General features: G+C 39.6%; 2 protein-coding genes across 3 annotated transcripts in view; one reads left to right on the forward strand and one right to left on the reverse strand.

Annotated features, from left to right (window-relative positions):
* Window positions 1-148: 148 nt before the first annotated feature.
* Window positions 149-9,703, reverse strand: sid1 (secreted immunoglobulin domain 1). Its single transcript, XM_034207086.1, has 4 exons — window positions 9,527-9,703; window positions 3,556-3,608; window positions 1,911-2,235; window positions 149-906 (listed from the first exon to the last, which is right to left on the reverse strand). The coding sequence occupies exons 2-4, from the start codon at window positions 3,596-3,598 to the stop codon at window positions 570-572; spliced, it is 705 nt and encodes a 234-aa protein (XP_034062977.1). The 5' UTR covers window positions 3,599-3,608; window positions 9,527-9,703; the 3' UTR covers window positions 149-569.
* The window catches only part of si:ch211-1a19.3, a 35,579-nt gene continuing 20,932 nt past the window's right edge, over window positions 2,122-16,768 (forward strand). The window contains exons 1-2 of one of the 2 annotated variants that reach the window (XM_034207076.1): window positions 2,122-2,252; window positions 10,781-11,080. In XM_034207076.1, the coding sequence (XP_034062967.1) occupies window positions 10,898-11,080 (183 nt within the window). In that variant the 5' untranslated portion in view covers window positions 2,122-2,252; window positions 10,781-10,897. Of the gene's footprint in view, window positions 2,253-10,608; window positions 11,081-16,768 lie in introns of those variants that run through there. The other variant, XM_034207067.1, reaches the window with a different exon arrangement.

The raw sequence follows: 16,768 nt of genomic DNA on the forward strand, positions 1-16,768 counted from the left end.
AAAATAACTAGAATATATCAGATGGGATCATGGGAATAGACCACTAATAGCATTAACATAACCACAAATAAACAGAAAACACAACCGAAGGACACATGAAAAAAATCATGACCCTGATGGGCAACAACTAGAAAAAACAAACAAAAAATATAACAAAACGAAATATTTTAATAAAGTAATTGAAATGTATGACAACACGACTGATGACATAAATGTTGTGTTCAGGTAAGACTTGGCGTACCTATAGTCTGAATCAATTATAAAAGAAAACATTAAGTAAGAAACTATAATTGACAGACTGAATCTGATCATGGATAAGAAAATAATTGACAAGTGGTGGGATCAAGTCAAAATAATGAGATTATAAGTAAAAATCACGAGATAAAAGTCGTATAATTGGACAATATTCAAAATGATAATAAAAGGGTTAAAATCATCAAATCAAATGTAAAAATCATGAAAAAAATAAATAATCAGATACAAGTAAAAACTGAGATCAAGAGTCTCAACATGACAGAAAATGGCAAAATCAACTATCTTCAGAGGGAACATGATTTCCAAAAAAAATGCTATGGCGTTGCTCTCTTCTTCTTCTGCTCTTCTCCCCGAGTCAAGCCACAGTAATAAACTGCTGAGTCGTTCAGTCTGGAGTCGTGCAGCAGCAACGAACCGCCGACTGAAGCTGAGACTTTATCTGGACTAACACCAGGGCCGTACGTCACGTTAGAGACGTCTGAAGACCTGAAGCTGAGCAGCAGCTCTGGACTCCGACCTGCAGCCTTCCTGTACCAGCTGAGGGTGGAGGAAGCACTGGAGGAGGCACTGGAGGAAGCACTAGAGGAGACACTGGAGGAGGCACTGGAGGAAACACTGGAGGAGGCATTGGAGGAGGCACTGGAGGAAACACTGGAGGAGGCATTGTTAAGATAAGGTAAGGTAAGATAAGATGGACCTTTTATAGAGTGGTGCAGTGACGAGTCCTAAAACTCGGAAGTGAGTCAGCATTTCACCACTTCTTGTTCCCTCATCTCAGAGCCAATGGGATCTCTCCATAGGATTTGGGAAAATATCTGGAAACAAGGTCTGTGGTTGAAACACATTGAAGAGACGGATCACGTTTTGTTCCACGACATTAAATCCATCAGCAGTGACTCCACTGGTGATTTCTGAAGAGTTGACGTGTCTGAGAAACGATGGTTGTTAACAAGTGGCTGAATAGGACTACAGAAGTTGTCGAGGCCGTTGTACGTCATTACGGCGAACACGTAAACACTCCTCTAAGTTAGTTTCTGTTCTGCTTGAAAGCAAGTCCTCCTGCAGACTGTTCAAACAAACGCTTCAACTCGTTCCATTTAGAATCTGTATGTTTGAATATGGATCTTAAGTTGACGTTGAAGTCGTGCTGCTGGACTCGGCTAGTCCGTTTATAGCATAACGTTAGCATTTAGCTTCTGGCGATTAGATTTATGATTAGAAAATTATAAAAGTAGGCTAGACGTGGAGATTATCCGACTGAACAAAACGTGCATTTATCAAACAGGTTTCTTTTCCACAGACCTTATTTCGAGCTATTTTCCAAAATCCTATGGAGAAATCCCATTGCTTTTTTGTCGAGGGAACCAGCAGCTTACTTCCGGGTAAATACACCACCCCTGCTCTACTCTATTGATCCCCGTGGGGAAATTCAGTAGTTTGACGGCAACAGGGTAAGGATGAAAAACAGGACGGCACAGATTCACACAGATGAATACAATGAAAGATAAAATCAAAGATACAAACTAAAAATGATAAAATTACTATGAAATAAGAAATGAATTAAAATGAACATAAATATACATATTAGATATATTTACATGTGTGTGTGAAAACAGTGTGTATTTTATATCGAGTAATTGTGTCACATTGTTCACCTCTTGTTGTGCAGCCTGATGGCTTCAGGCTCAAAGGACTGTCCGAGGCCGATGGAGGAGGCATCGGAGGAGGCATTGAAGGAGGTATTAGAGGAGGCATTGGAGGAAGTATTGGAGGAAGCATTGGAGGAGGCATTGGAGGAGGCATTGGAGGAGGCATTGGAGGAGGCATTAGAGGAGGCATTGGAGGAGGTATTGGACGAGGTATTGGAGGAGACATTGGAGAAGGCGTCCATCAGGGGGCACTGCAGGATGGCATCCTCCCCATACCTCACCTGTACCGTGGAGGCCTGAAGTGCGGAAACATGCTGCTGCCAGAGGAAACCTTAAAGACAAGCCAAGGTTAGGAACGTTTATTTATAACCTTTAGACACAATGGGCTATTCAAAGTGCTTTACCAAAATGAAAAACATTAAGAGCATTCAGAAATAGTGCAGCGGAAACAAATCATGACAGCAGTCAGGAGAAGTAAAGAGAAACATAAAACAAGAATAACACGGGTATAATATACATGAATAACAGTTACAGTGCAGTTTAGGATATGAGTAGTTCAATTAAAAGCAGCGTGATTATTTTTATTAAGTTAATTCATATTTGGAAGGTTAACATGGTCACAAAAGTCTGAATACACTTTGCATTTTAATTACAATACATACAAACACAAACATTTTATAACAGAATTTAGATTTTCTTAATGTAATTTTGACTTTTTTTTCTCATGATTTTGACTTTTCATGTCACTATTTACATTTCACCTATTTTAATTTAGTTTCTCTTTGTTCCGACATTTCATTTAAAAACGTCACCAATTTTGTCTGATCATCTCATGACTTTTTATTTTGTCATTTTAACAAATCTTACATGCCATAATTAAAATGTTTATTTTATACACTAACACTGAGTGTGGTGGCGTTTTAATCCCAGTCTACATTTAATAGCCACCTCTGTCGGGGTTGTGGGTTTTGACGCGCCTCTCTATGTTTCCAAACAATTCAGCGGAGATCGTTGTTGAATCAGATGAGCTTTATTCAACGGTCCAGACGACATAGAAACAGGAGGACACATTTCTTCGCTTCATAGTAAAATAAAGTTATCAGTCTGAAAAAGAACGCGGTCAAAAGACTTTTCCGCTTCCCCGTCTCATCACCATCAGCTGTGTCCTATCAACCTATCATATATAGGCATCTAGCCATACTGACGCACATATCATAACAAATAAGTGAGCCTTAAATTAATACATTTTAAACCATAGTGTGACTCACAAAAATACCTGATAATCAAGAGTTTAATCTAATTTATATTATTATTAAGCCTAACATTCAGACAATAATAACAAAAGGAAATTGGCTCTAACACTGAGAAAAGCCCGGTTAAAGTAGCTACTCAAAGCAATAAAATATATATTATCTATAAACTATATTTATCATAATACTAAAATAATGTAAGGTTGGCGAGAGCCCAGTTTGACTTGAACAGAAGAAATAGTGACAAGGATTAAAACACGTGTTGTAAATCATAATTATGACATAATAAATTATAACTAACTTGAAATGACATCCATGAGATGAAAAAGGGGGAAATCCAAAACATTAGAGCATTAGAAGAGTTTAGACATGAATTATATAAATATGAATAAAACACTCACCTCTGACAGAGAGGAGGATCAGAAGGACCAGCACAGACTTCATCGTTCATCGACTGACGGAGGAAACGCTGCTGTTATTGTTCTTAAAACCAACAGAGCGTTTCAAAACAACACCTGGCAGTCAAAGCTGCTTTTAGCCCACCAACGATTATTTTAATGATCAGCTTATATATCAACCATTGATATCAGTTTATCACTAAGTACTAACAGTATCGTCAAAATCCCCCTGAACGTAGATAGCCAGTCACAGCAAACTCCATCCATAAATATATATGAATATAAATATATAGCATTATATGTTTTCATGTTTGATGAAAAAAGCAAATAAGCCTCTCTTTTGTTTTGCTTTTTTTCCAGAAGGATTTATCACTGTCTTGTAATCAGCTTTAGCCGCTTTCACGTTACTTTGCCGTACTTAGTTCCCAGCACTTAGTTCCCCCATGGAACTAAGAGCCGATCGCGTTCACACTGGAATAAGTCCCTCAGGGAAGATTACGCAAATGAAGCCGCTGATGTCACTTCTTCTTCTTCTGCTTTGGGTTTACTGGCAGGCCGCAAACCACTTCACGGCGTATACTGCCACCCGGAGTCCCCGGCTGGAGGTCCCCGGAGTTGGGGAAGGCTTCAGTAGAAGCTGCTGGGACTCCCAGCAGCTTCTACTGAAGCCTTCCGAGTAAATCGCCAGAACGCCGACACCTCCTCATCTCCACCAATCCCATGTTTTTTTGTTGTGTTGCCATAAGTTAGTCTCTCTGCGTTGGTGCTAATGCTAATGCTAATGCTAATAATGCTAATGCCAGCAAATACAATGGCGGCTTCAAAAAGAGGATAGTCCCACCTCTCTAGCAAAAAACGGAGGTAAAAGTTCTCTGAACTAAGTTCTCTTTTTGGTGTGAATGCAAAATTCCAGGCACTAACGGAACTAAACGGGCAAAGTACGGGTTAAAGTACTCCGGTGTGAAAGCACCTCTTATGTTAAAGGTGGGGTAGGTAATTCACTTCAGAAACACTTGTTATATTCCATGGAATGCTCTTAACTGGTCAGCTTTCTGTCCCCAGAGTCAGAACTAAACATGGAGAAGCAGCGTTCAGTTATTATGCTCCAAATATCTGGAACAAACTCCCAGAAACCTGCAGGTCCGCTGCAACTCTGACTACTTTTAAATCCAGGCTGAAGACTTTTCTTTTTGCCGCTGCTTTTAATTGAACTATTCATATCTTAGACTGCACTGTAACTTTTATCCATGTATTTTTTCTTTTAATGTTTATTTTATTAGCTTTTCTTTTTAATGACTGATTTTTAATGCCATTTTCTTAATGTCTTTCATTTTTTGTAAAGCACTTTGAATTGCCTTGTGTTGAAAAGTGCTATATAAATAAACTTGCCTTGCCTTGCCTTAACATCCCGATAGCAATGAATAAATTAAATGCTTTGACAATAAATACATAACAAAAAGTCATCTGTGGAAGCCGTGGCGCTGTAAAAAGCACGACCAATCATCTGAGCCGGCTAAAGTAACTGGATGGCCTACCTGCCTGTCAGCCTTCCATCTGGGCACAAACTTATCTCGTGCCCTCATTGGTCATGTGTGCGTCCGTGTGTGTTTGAGGAGGGGCTCTGTGAGGAAGTCTGAAGGAAGTGGCAGATTTTTTTCGGCTGTGTATTTTCAAATTCTAGCGCACTCGAGCTGCTTTCTCCATTCTTACCTACCCCACCGTTAATGTTTTAATTGTATCCCAAAATATGATTATTATTCATACTTTTTAATGTATTTTCAATGTATTAGTTTATTCATTTTTTGGCAGTGTTGTTTTATCCATATTTTATTTATTTATATTCTTTGTCTTCTTCACTTAAAAAGGAAACTGCCTTAAAATACAAAGCACACGACAAGGCACGATTTACTTTTACTGTATGTTACATTTTTTGTGGGGGATTCTCAATATAGGACATGTATGGAAGAATCAATTAAAACAAAGTAAAAAAAGCAAATAATTATTTAATAACTATAGAATTAGTTCGACTAACTTGAAAGATCACATGCAAAGTGTATAAGATATTTCAGCAGGGGGCGGTGTGATGTGATGTGATGTAATTAGATGTTAAAGCCTCATGGGGGCGCTACACCTCAGACAGAAATAACTTCTAAATCGGTGGAACTGAGGAGACAACTGACGCAACAGATATAAATCACCAGACTCTGTTGCAACCCTGAGATGTTATCAGCAGGATTTTTGTGAAACAGAAACTGATTTGTTCTGTTATTGAGCAAGTGATGCTTCAGTATCAACTGTAAAACACTGCTGTACCAGAGGTGGAAAAAGTACATTAACTTAAAGCTTCAGGGTAAAAATACTCAGTTAAAGAACAAGTCCTGCATTCAAAATGTTACTTAAGTAGATGAGCAACAAAATATACTTTAAGTACCAAAAGTAAATGTACTCATTGTGCAGAATAGCCCATTAAAGCACCATATATTTGAAATTATTGTATTAAAGTTATTGTTGCATTAATGTGTTCATCAATTCAATGTCGCATTTGGTAAAAGTGGAGTTAATTTGAAGTATTTTATGTACTAGATAGGTTGATTTCTGTTTTGTATTAATAACCTCACTCTGCAAAGTATGTAAAATAAATGTAATGGGGTAAGAGTATAAATGTGAAAATATTCAAACTACAAGTACCTTAATCTTTTACTTAAGTACAGTACTTGAGTAAATGTCTTAGCTGCATTTCACCTTCCCTCACATAATACTTTTTCCAATGAAGGGGATCCAACAACTTTGATATAAAGTCATCTGCAACTATTTGGACATTTGCTTTATGAATCCAGTTTGCAGCGCGTCAGCTCCTGCAGCTACACTAATGCTAATGTTTATTTCCTGTCCTCACCTGAACTTCCTGTATTTGTGGAGAGGAAGCAGGGTCAGGGGAGCTGAAGAGGTTTGCGTGTGAAGAAACTTTGAAATATAAATTGAAGATGCTGATAAGCGGTTTCCTGCTCGTTTTGTAGAAGGTGACGAGTGTTTCTTTTGCAGCAGGTTTGAAAGAATGTTGTCCTGCATGACACATTTTCATCTGAATCTCATCAGTGTGTCTCCTGCAGTAAACAGCTGTGAGCATCTGTAAGTTAAAACAGTTGTGACTTTATGCTGCACGCGGATTTAAAAAAATGCTGATATCTGGCGTTCCTAGTGAGGGAGGCGAGTGGCGCAGTGGGTAGTGCGTTGGCGTTCGGCTCAGGGGAGCACAGGTTCAAACCCCACTGCAGTCAGCATGTCGTTCAGGGGCGGTTCTAGGGGGGGCCAGTGCCTAACACTGACCTCTGACCCCCCTGTGGCCCCCCTAACAATGAAACGTTTTTTTTTAGTTTTTTTTACATTTATATTTTCTGGTACTCGGTACTTAGAGATGTAACTGTTCATTGCCTTTATTTTTATATAAATATGGTGTTAGTGCAAACATTGCACTATAACTTAAGCTGAAGCTAACAGTAATAACTATAAGATATATCTGAAATAAATAAGTGTACTGAAACAAATACCAATAACTATATTGCATTGTTTTCTTATGCGCAATTACTTCATACTGTCTAGTTCTCTTTTTCGTCCTGCATTTATTGTGCCCCCCTCAGAAAATAACTGGCCCCCCCAGTCAAATTGGTCTAGAACCGCCACTGATGTCGTTGTGTCCCTGAGACACTTCACCCCAAATTGCTCCTGTGGGGATTGCCCACAGTATTGAGTATGTAAGTCGCTTTAGATAAAAGCGTCTAACAAGTGACATGTAATGTGATGAGAGATTTCAAAGGGAAGAAACAAAGTGATAAAACCAGTTGGGATTACAAATTGTATAAATAGGGGTTGAAACTATAATACCATATCTTTTCATAATCGTTGATAAAAATAAATCATTTAGTTACAGTTCAGTCTATTGAATGATCCTATATTTGTCAAATATATTCTTCACAGATCCACATTTTAGACTTTAAATATATGTTTTGTTTGACCTAAGTCCAAATACCCAAAGTCTTTCAGGTTAATAATGATTTAGTCAAAGAAAAACCCCACTATCACTAAATCAACACAAGTGGGTAAGAGGGACATTGTTCCTGTCAGGTGTTACTAATGTTTTATTAATGTGAATCTGTTAAATTGTAGCTTTGATTTTTATAAATGTTTTGGGGGGTATTTGATATTAATAATGCTGTAATTGTCTGCTTTTATATACAGTAATTGAAGACTTTTTTTCCCCCTTCAAAATGCTGTAAAACTAACATTTCTTGTCAGGGTTGGCCAGTGTATAAATGATCAAACAAACTGGTTTATTATAAAGCCAAACCACAGATTTATATTTACATCATAAGTCCTGCTGCAGTTTTTAGTTTTCTCTTAAGGCCCCAACACACCAAGCCGATTTCGGCCGTCGATGAGCGTCCTGTCGCCCTACTCAGATCGGTGTGTCCTGCACCGTTGTGTCTTTTCTGCCGTCCCGACACTCTGATTGGCTGTTCAGCTAGCGAATCAGTGCATGAGAAGCGAAATGGAAGTGAGGGACCCAAAGAAACTATTAAGAAGGCAAATCTGAGCTTTCATTGAACTCCAGCTCTCGACTCAGGTTCGGGAAAGCCCCGTGAGCTTCTCGCTGTAGAGTGAAAATAGAACGCTATTTGTTGTTTGTTTATATCACGCAGTCTGTTCTTCTTCTCTCGGTTATCACGCAGTCTGTCTTCCGGTTGTTGCCTCTTTTGAATGACGAATACACACTACCGCCGCCTGCTGGTAAGGAGAGTTATTGTCATGCATGCGCAGTTCGTACGTGCTACTTGGCCGTCGGCTGAAGTCTTTGCGGTGTGTTCCAGTGCGACACATGGCCAAGACGCAGAGACGTGAGGCGACACAACAGACGTGTTCTGTCGGGACGTGTTCTTTGGTGTCAGATTGGTGTGTCGGGCCTTTACAGACAAATCAAGTGGGTAAAAAAATATATTTTGAAAAACTGTTCATCGCTGGTGTATTTTGGCCTTGACTCGAAAAACACATGATCTTTCTAGTAAACAAACATCTCCCGCCTCCCACCTCTACTGACCTTTGACCTCCTTCATGTTGATGTACACTAGAGACTTTGTTCAGTTTCTAAACCCATGTACAATTATGTTACTTATGTTTCCATATTGCTTTTTACTAAAGCAATATACCTGTGGGTACAGGTTTGCTGGTTTGGCATTTTAATTATTTAAATTATTATTATTTGAATTATCATTATTACAATTGTTTTAACTGTACTATAATAATAATTATTATTATTGTAATGGTACATATTATTATTTTAATTGTGTATATATTATTATTTTAGTTGTATATATTATTATTATTATTATTATTTTTATTTTTCCAATTACTTTTTTTATTGCTTATTTCTTTATTTTTTATATAACTTTTTTGGTAGTTTATTTTGGTATTGCTGTAATTGCCTAATTTTTTTTAATTTCCTTTTTCAATCATAAGCACTTTCTATCTTCTGTTTAATAAAATCACAGGTTATGAAAAACTATTTTTTATTATTTTTGTATCTATCTTTTTTTCATTTTAAAATTGAGCAACTGTTGCATCACCCAAATTCCCCCGTGACAGAAAACATTCAGAATATGATCACATTAACAGTTAAGTGTGAAAGTGCAGTGTGTTGGTGAAGAGGTGTGTCCCGAGGAAGAGTTCAACTCTGAGAGATTCCTGTAGCTTTACCGCAGTACAGATGTTTATACAGACATGTTGTTTGGCTGTTTCCACGCTGCCAGTTGTGAGCTGGCAACAGGTCAGGAAAAAGTGAGCGCTGAAGAGGAATGAAGCCGAGAGAATCAGAAAGAGAAACACACTTTCTGTGTTTCTGTGTTTCTGCATCTTAAGCTTAGTTTACAGAAGCACAAAGGCAATTCAAAGTGCTTTATTGAAGTTAGTCGAAGCCTCAAACCTTTTTTCTTTTCTTTTTTAAAGTCACGCTGCTGCCAAGGATCCACATAGTTTGGACTTCACAGTTCATCCAGGTTCATATCCCTGAGAGGCTGGGAAATAGAAACAGAAAGCCTCAGTGTTCCCCCCCCAAACACACACACACACACACACACACACACACACACACACACACCACAGACACTGCACGCACGCACACCGCACTGCACACACACACAAACACAGGGCGTCCTGTAACGTCAGAGGAACTGTCAGACATTCTTCACACACACACACACACACACACACACACACACACACACACACACACACACACACACACACCACACACACCACAGACACTGCACGCACGCACACCGCACTGCACACACACACAAACACAGGGCGTCCTGTAACGTCAGAGGAACTGTCAGACATTCTTCACACACACACACACACACACACACACACACACACACACACACACACACACACACACACACACACACCACAGACACTGCACGCACGCACACCGCACTGCACACACACACAAACACAGGGCGTCCTGTAACGTCAGAGGAACTGTCAGACATTCTACACACACACACACACACACACACACACACACACACACACACACACACACACACACACACTGTGTATTATGCTGCATTCAGTACATGTTTTTAAAAGCACATGTGTTGTAATGTGTTTTTGAAATATTTAGTCATGTTTTGGAGGCATTTTCCCCTTTCCCTAGTTGGTATTTACACACACGTACACACACACACACACACTCTGCACACACACACACCACACAGGCTGCACATGGAAAGTTTCGTTTATGTGTAAAGTGTGTGTGTGACTTTCCTGTTGATCACGGCGTCCTCTTGGCATGATAACACTGACGAGGACTGCAGATGGAAATGAGCCATTAGCTAAAGTCTGGCATAATTCTTCTCTTAATCTCTCTGAGATTAATGTATTTGTATGCAAGGTCCTTGTTGAAATAAATACATAATATTAACTTGGAGGGGGAGGAGGAGGAGGAGGGTGAGTTTTAGGGTGGGGAGGCTCCAGGAGGGGGAGAAAAGTGGGTGAGGCAGAGGAGGTGTGGCTGAATTTTGACATTTTCCCCTGCCCAGCTAGAAGGGAAAGTCCAGCTCACTTCACCCTGAGAGAGGCAAAGTGAGAGCAGCTCTACTTCTTCATCTTCCATCTCCATCATCCTCCTCCACCTCTTTCTCTAATGGCGGCCGCCTCCAAACCCTCTCAGACGGCGAAGAACGTGGTCCTCGCGCTGCTGGCTCTGTGGTCCGTGGTGTCGTTGATCATCATCGTGGTGTGGGCGACGTCTCCGGACCTGAAGAGCTCTGCTCGGTGTCGGGCTGAGATGCAGGAGGTCACGGAGAAACTGGAAGGAGCCAAGGTGGTTTACGGCAAGAACAAAGTGGCTCTGGAGGAGCGGCTGGAGGAGACCAGGGAGCAGAGGGACGTCCTGAGAGCAGACCTCCTGGTGATGGGGGGACGACTCAACGCCACTAACGCCACGCTGGAGGAGTGCCGGCTGGAGAACGTGAGTTTGTTTTACCCCCCCCTGACATGATGGGGGTTTCACACACATGTGGGAAGTGTCCTATGGAAGCTCAACTCTTAGTGGAGATTCTTAGTAGTTATTTTAATACACTAAGGTGTTTCTAAGAAGGTTTCATATTATTTTGCAAGACTTACTGTTTTTGGATACTTTCAACAACTTGAGAATTCTTTTGGAGGAAGTTTGTCATTATTCTTAATGAATTTAGTCAATATTTAAGTCATTAATTGGAAACTTTTCTTATCAATTGGAGATGAAGTCATGATTTTAAGGAAGTTTCTAATTTTGCAATCATTTTGTCATTATTTTGAGTTTGTTTCCCCCCCCCTGACATGATGGGGTTCACACACACATGTGGGAAGTGTTCTATGGAAGCTAAACTCTGCCAGTGTGAGGACTGAAGTGCTGCCCACTGCTCCTAGTACTAGGATGGGTTAAATGCAGACACTACATGTCACTGTGTGTGCTGTGTGCATGTGTGACCATTAAAGAGGGTTTCATCCTCCAATTTCTATAATGAGGGCTTTAAAGAGCTTTAAATAACTTTATACAAGTTAGTATCACATACAGTAATTGCAAAACTTAGTTATTTATTGGAGATACTTAGTAGTTATTTTAGTACACTAAGGTATCTCGAAGAAAGTTACTTATTGTTTTTAGATACTTTCAACAACTTGAGTTTGTTTCACCTCATGATGTGGTTCTCAAACACATAAGATAAGATAAGATGGACTTTTATTAATCCCCGTGGGGAAATTGTTTCCCTGCATTTAACCCATCCTAGTGTTAGGAGCAGTGTGCTGCCATTTTGAACGGCACCCGGGGAGCAGTGTAGGGAACGGTGCCTTGCTCAGGGACACCTCGGTAGCACTTGGTCTTGCCGGGTCTTGAACTGGTGACCTTCCAGTTGCCAAGCCAAGTCCCTATCGACTTCGCCACCACCGCCCCAATTAGGGAAGTGATCCTATGGAAGCTAAATTCTTCCAATGAGAGGACTGAAGTTACCCTAATTGCATAACTTAATTATTATTGGAGATACTCGAAGAAAGTTACTTATTGTTTTTAGATACTTTCAACAACTTGAGAAATTATTTGGATGAAGTTTGTCATTATTCTTAATGAATTAAGTCAATATTTAAGTCATTAATTGGAAACTTTTCTTATAAATTGGAGATTAAGAATGCAGCGGCTCATCTGGTCTTCAACCTTCCTAAAGTCTCCCACACCACTCCGCTCCTCCGCTCCCTTCACTGGCTTCCGGTAACTGCTAGAATCCACTTCAAGACACTGGTACTTGCTTACCGTGCTGCGAATGGATCTGGCCCTTCGTACATCCAGGACATGGTTAAACCGTACACCCCAGCACGTGCACTACGCTCTGCATCAGCCAAACGACTCGCTGCACCCTCACTGCGAAGGGGACCCAAGTTCCCATCAGCAAAAACACGTGGGTTTGCTATCCTGGCTCCAAGATGGTGGAATGAGCTCCCCATTGACATCAGGACAGCAGATAGCTTACACACCTTCCGGCGCAGACTGAAAACTCATCTCTTTCGACTCCACTTCGAGCGTTAGAACTATTAACAGAGCACTTATATACTAATAAAGGACTGGCTTATCTAAAGCCAGTTGAGTAGCACTTGAAATGTTTGGCTCTATGAAACCTGATGTACTTATTGTAAGTCGCTTTGGATAAAAGCGTCAGCTAAATGCAATGTAAAAGAAGGAGCAGAGTTAAATCACATACAAAGGATACGGGTTAACACATGAGGTATGCTGCTCAAAGGAACAGCAAAAAACATCAGGCTTATATCGTCCGAAACACGGAGATAACAACAAGGTCGTAAATCGAGGTGGCGCAAATATCATCCGCGGGTGTCGGAAAGGTGTCAGGATCATCTGCGACGTCTTCTGGAAAGAGTCACGTACTTCCTTCACGCCTCATAGACAAGCGATATTTAGGAGACGGCAAGTCTGTCTCCTCATAATTATCAACAACATGAAATGCCCTGCCTCCTGCCTCCTGTCACAAGAAGAGGCAAGGTCATACACAGTTCAGAGCCACACATGATATCAGTGCCTGAACCCAAAGAGTGGAGAAAACAGTATTTCTCCAACATATCCCTCCTGTTTATACTACGGAATAACATAGAACATACAAAATGATTATAAAAGATAAAGATTCATATACCATATCCAAACGACTGAGGTAGGTAGATTGTATAGGCACATGTTTTATATTAATACACTAAGGTATCTCGAGGAAAATGTCATATTGACTTGTAATACTTCAATAATCTAGTCAATATTTAAGACATTCATTGGAAAACTTTTCTTATACATTGGAGATGAAGTCCAGATCTTTTGAAGTTATGTTAAGTTCCTCATTTTTCAATACTTAGTCATTATTTTGGGAGTTATTGTTATTATTTTTGAGGTTCACACACTCATGTGGGAAGTGTTCTGTGGAAGCTAAACTCTGCCAGTGTGAGGACTGACGTCATAATGAGGAGATACTTTTTACAAGTTAGTATCACATCATTGAAGAAACCTAATGAATTATTGGAGATACACTATTTGAATAAAGTTTCATATTATTTAGCAATACTTATTGTTTTTAGATACTTGGTCAATAATTTGAGAAAGTAGGTAATTATTTTGAGAAGGTTTGTCATTATTTTTGACGTTTTAAGTCAATATTTAAGTCATTATTTGGAAAGCTTTTCGTGTTAATTGGAGATTAAGTCATGATTTTAAGGAAGTTTCTCTTGTTGCAATACTTAGTCATTATTTTGGGAGTTATTGTTATTATTTTGAGGAACTAACTCAAGATACTAAGCCACCAAAGCCACGCTGGAGGAGTGCTGGCAGGAACATGTGGTTCACACACACATGTGGGAAGTGTTGCTATGGAAGCAGGACTCTGACAGTGTGAGGACTGACGTCACCATGAGGAGAGACTTTATGACATGTATGAGTTATAATCCCAAAATGCAATACTACGTTAGTATTTGAGATGCCAAGTAGTTATTTTGACATAGCCTACTAATGCAGTACCGATTGTTCAAGGTCATTATTTGAGACGGGAAGTCATTATTTAGAGAACATTCTCGTCATTTTTAGCCCCAAAAGTCATAATATGGACCCTTTAAAGGGGACCTATCATGCAAAATGCATTTTTTGCATGTGTCCCTGGTGTGTTGGGGAACTCACGCAGCGTCAGAAAATAAAACCCTCTCTCTTTTCCTCCGTACGAAAATCTTTTAAAAATGGGGGTACATCGAGCGGATACAGATTTGCTGCCGATATGACGTCAAATCGGCAGCGGACCCACAGAAAGTTGCTATCAGAAACAATGCCTGACGTGTTTTGGACGTAATCTCGTCTTTGTTTACATTAGCAAGCCTCGCTAACACTCAGAGCTAACCTGTACTGCAGAGCACATGTGTTTAAAAAGCAGGAAATAAAAAAAGGAACTCACCTTGTGATAAACCTGCAAGAGAAAAAGCATTTGAGCTCCATACTGTTTCAGAGATAATCCTTGATGTGGTTTAGAACAGGATGGCGTTTTATCACAGCAGAATTTAACTTTATCTCCGGTAGAATTCTGCATTAGCTCCGCCTCCTCTTTTCTTTTTTTTCAAGCTAAGGACCCAACATCCGCGTTTCTCTAACAGGGCCGCAACAGAGGGGTATGAGCAGTATGAGGCATGGCTACAATGGGGGATCTGTTTGGTATTTGAAGCAAAACACTTCACAGACATGTTTTGTATAGGTATGGCCAAACAATATATGTTTCCAATATAGCATGATAGGTCCACTTTAACATAATACTGCCATTTGGCACCAGTGCAGTGAGAAAGTGTGTTGCAAGAATACAGAAAATGTGTCTCTTTATTTTGAAATGTACAGAATATTTTTCATGTAACTGGCCTTAATGGGCTTCCATATTCCCCAGCGTTCAACATTTATTACATTCCTCTTAAAAGAAGACATTTAACCCTCATTTCCTGTTAAACACTTTGACTGTTTCTAAGTCATGTCTGTTTGGAAGCTAGGTTCAAGTTGAAGGTTAAAGTTATGAAGCTGAAGATGAACATCCTGATGAACATCCTATTGCATCTGTTTACACCGCTTCCTGTTAGATTTAGTCTGTGTTTCCTCTGAGGTCAGATGACATTAAAGAGATGGTTTGAATGTTTTGTAGAATCTTGTGAGAGTTACCAGAAAGAGTTTAAAGTAAATATGTTGGAGGTTTTAAAGTGAGGTTGTATGAGGTCCAATATAGTGCCAATATATTTAGAATATTCCAAAAGCTTTACCTTGTTCTCAGACATCTCTCTCTGACAAGGATATTTCGCAGAATCTTGAGAATTATGTTGGTTTTTGTAATTCATTATAATCAATTATAACTCATCATAATGGCTTTGGGGTTTTTTAAGTTGTCTTTATGTATATCTGATCAAAACTAAAACAGATCCATTATTATCACAGCTTTTGTTCAAGTAGTTGAGAGTACACTTACAATATTGAATTCATACAATTTTACTTGTTTTTTGCCTTGTAAGGTTACCATTACCAACTTGGGACCAATCTAATACTGAAATTAAACCCTTGTTAAACCCACTTGTTAGACGCTTTTATCCAAAGCGACTCACATACTCAATACTGTGGGCAATCCCCACAGGAGCAATTTGGGGTGAAGAGTCTCAGGGACACAACGACATGCTGACTGCAGTGGGGTTTGAACACCAACGCACAAGCCACTGCGCCACACGCCTCCCATTGAAGTATTGTATTGTCAATAAAATGTCAGGAGATAGAGAAAAACCCTGGTTATGATGCAGTACTTATTTAAATGTTAAAATGTCCAAGATATCTTGTTTTGGTATTCGGTTTATGGATCTGTAAAACTGGAAATCTGTTGGAGAACCAGAGATATTTTAGCATTTTCGGGTTTAATGAATTGTTGTTACATTTTAATCGATATGTCTCAAACCTCTTAACTTTCTTAGGTAGAAAAGAAAATGCAAAAAGTATTCTTATAATTCGAAAAGCTGTCATATATCTTGAGTAGTTGCGCTTTCTGTTCTCGAGACATGAATTTCCTTCTGACACATTTTGTATCCAGAGCGTTACTAAACTGATGCTGAAAATAGCTTCGTGTTTCAGTCCAAATGCCAAAATGAAAACCCGCGTGCCTCGAGCGACCACGCCCGCTTCACCAAAACACTAACAGCTTCCATCCGCCCTGAAGAAACACGAGATCAATACTAATATATGAGACAAAAACGACCAAACAGAAGTATTCAGTCAGACGGTTGAATCTGTATCTTCTGAACACATCCCGAGGCAAAGTGGAAACATGTGTCTTATGAAACTTATCAGCTCCATTATGAAGAGTCACATGAGTTTCTCTCTGAGTTGTTTTGTAAAAATGAGTTTTAATGTTATTAACAAAGAGTGATTCTTCTCTTTTACTGTCTCTCTCTTCCTCCTCCATGTGTTTCCATTTTGGGATACATTTTCCTTCCCGTAAAAAAAGCTTTGAATAGATTTTCCCTCCAGAGTTTAGACCGTGCAGAGTTTAAGCTGCTTCCAACAGTTCCAGCTTCATTTACTGAGAGTTGTTGGTTGGAAAAAGTGAATGTTTGCCTCTGACTCATTCCT

This window comes from Gymnodraco acuticeps, unplaced genomic scaffold (genome assembly GCF_902827175.1).
Source record: "Gymnodraco acuticeps unplaced genomic scaffold, fGymAcu1.1, whole genome shotgun sequence".
NCBI classification, from domain to species: Eukaryota; Metazoa; Chordata; class Actinopteri; order Perciformes; family Bathydraconidae; genus Gymnodraco; species Gymnodraco acuticeps.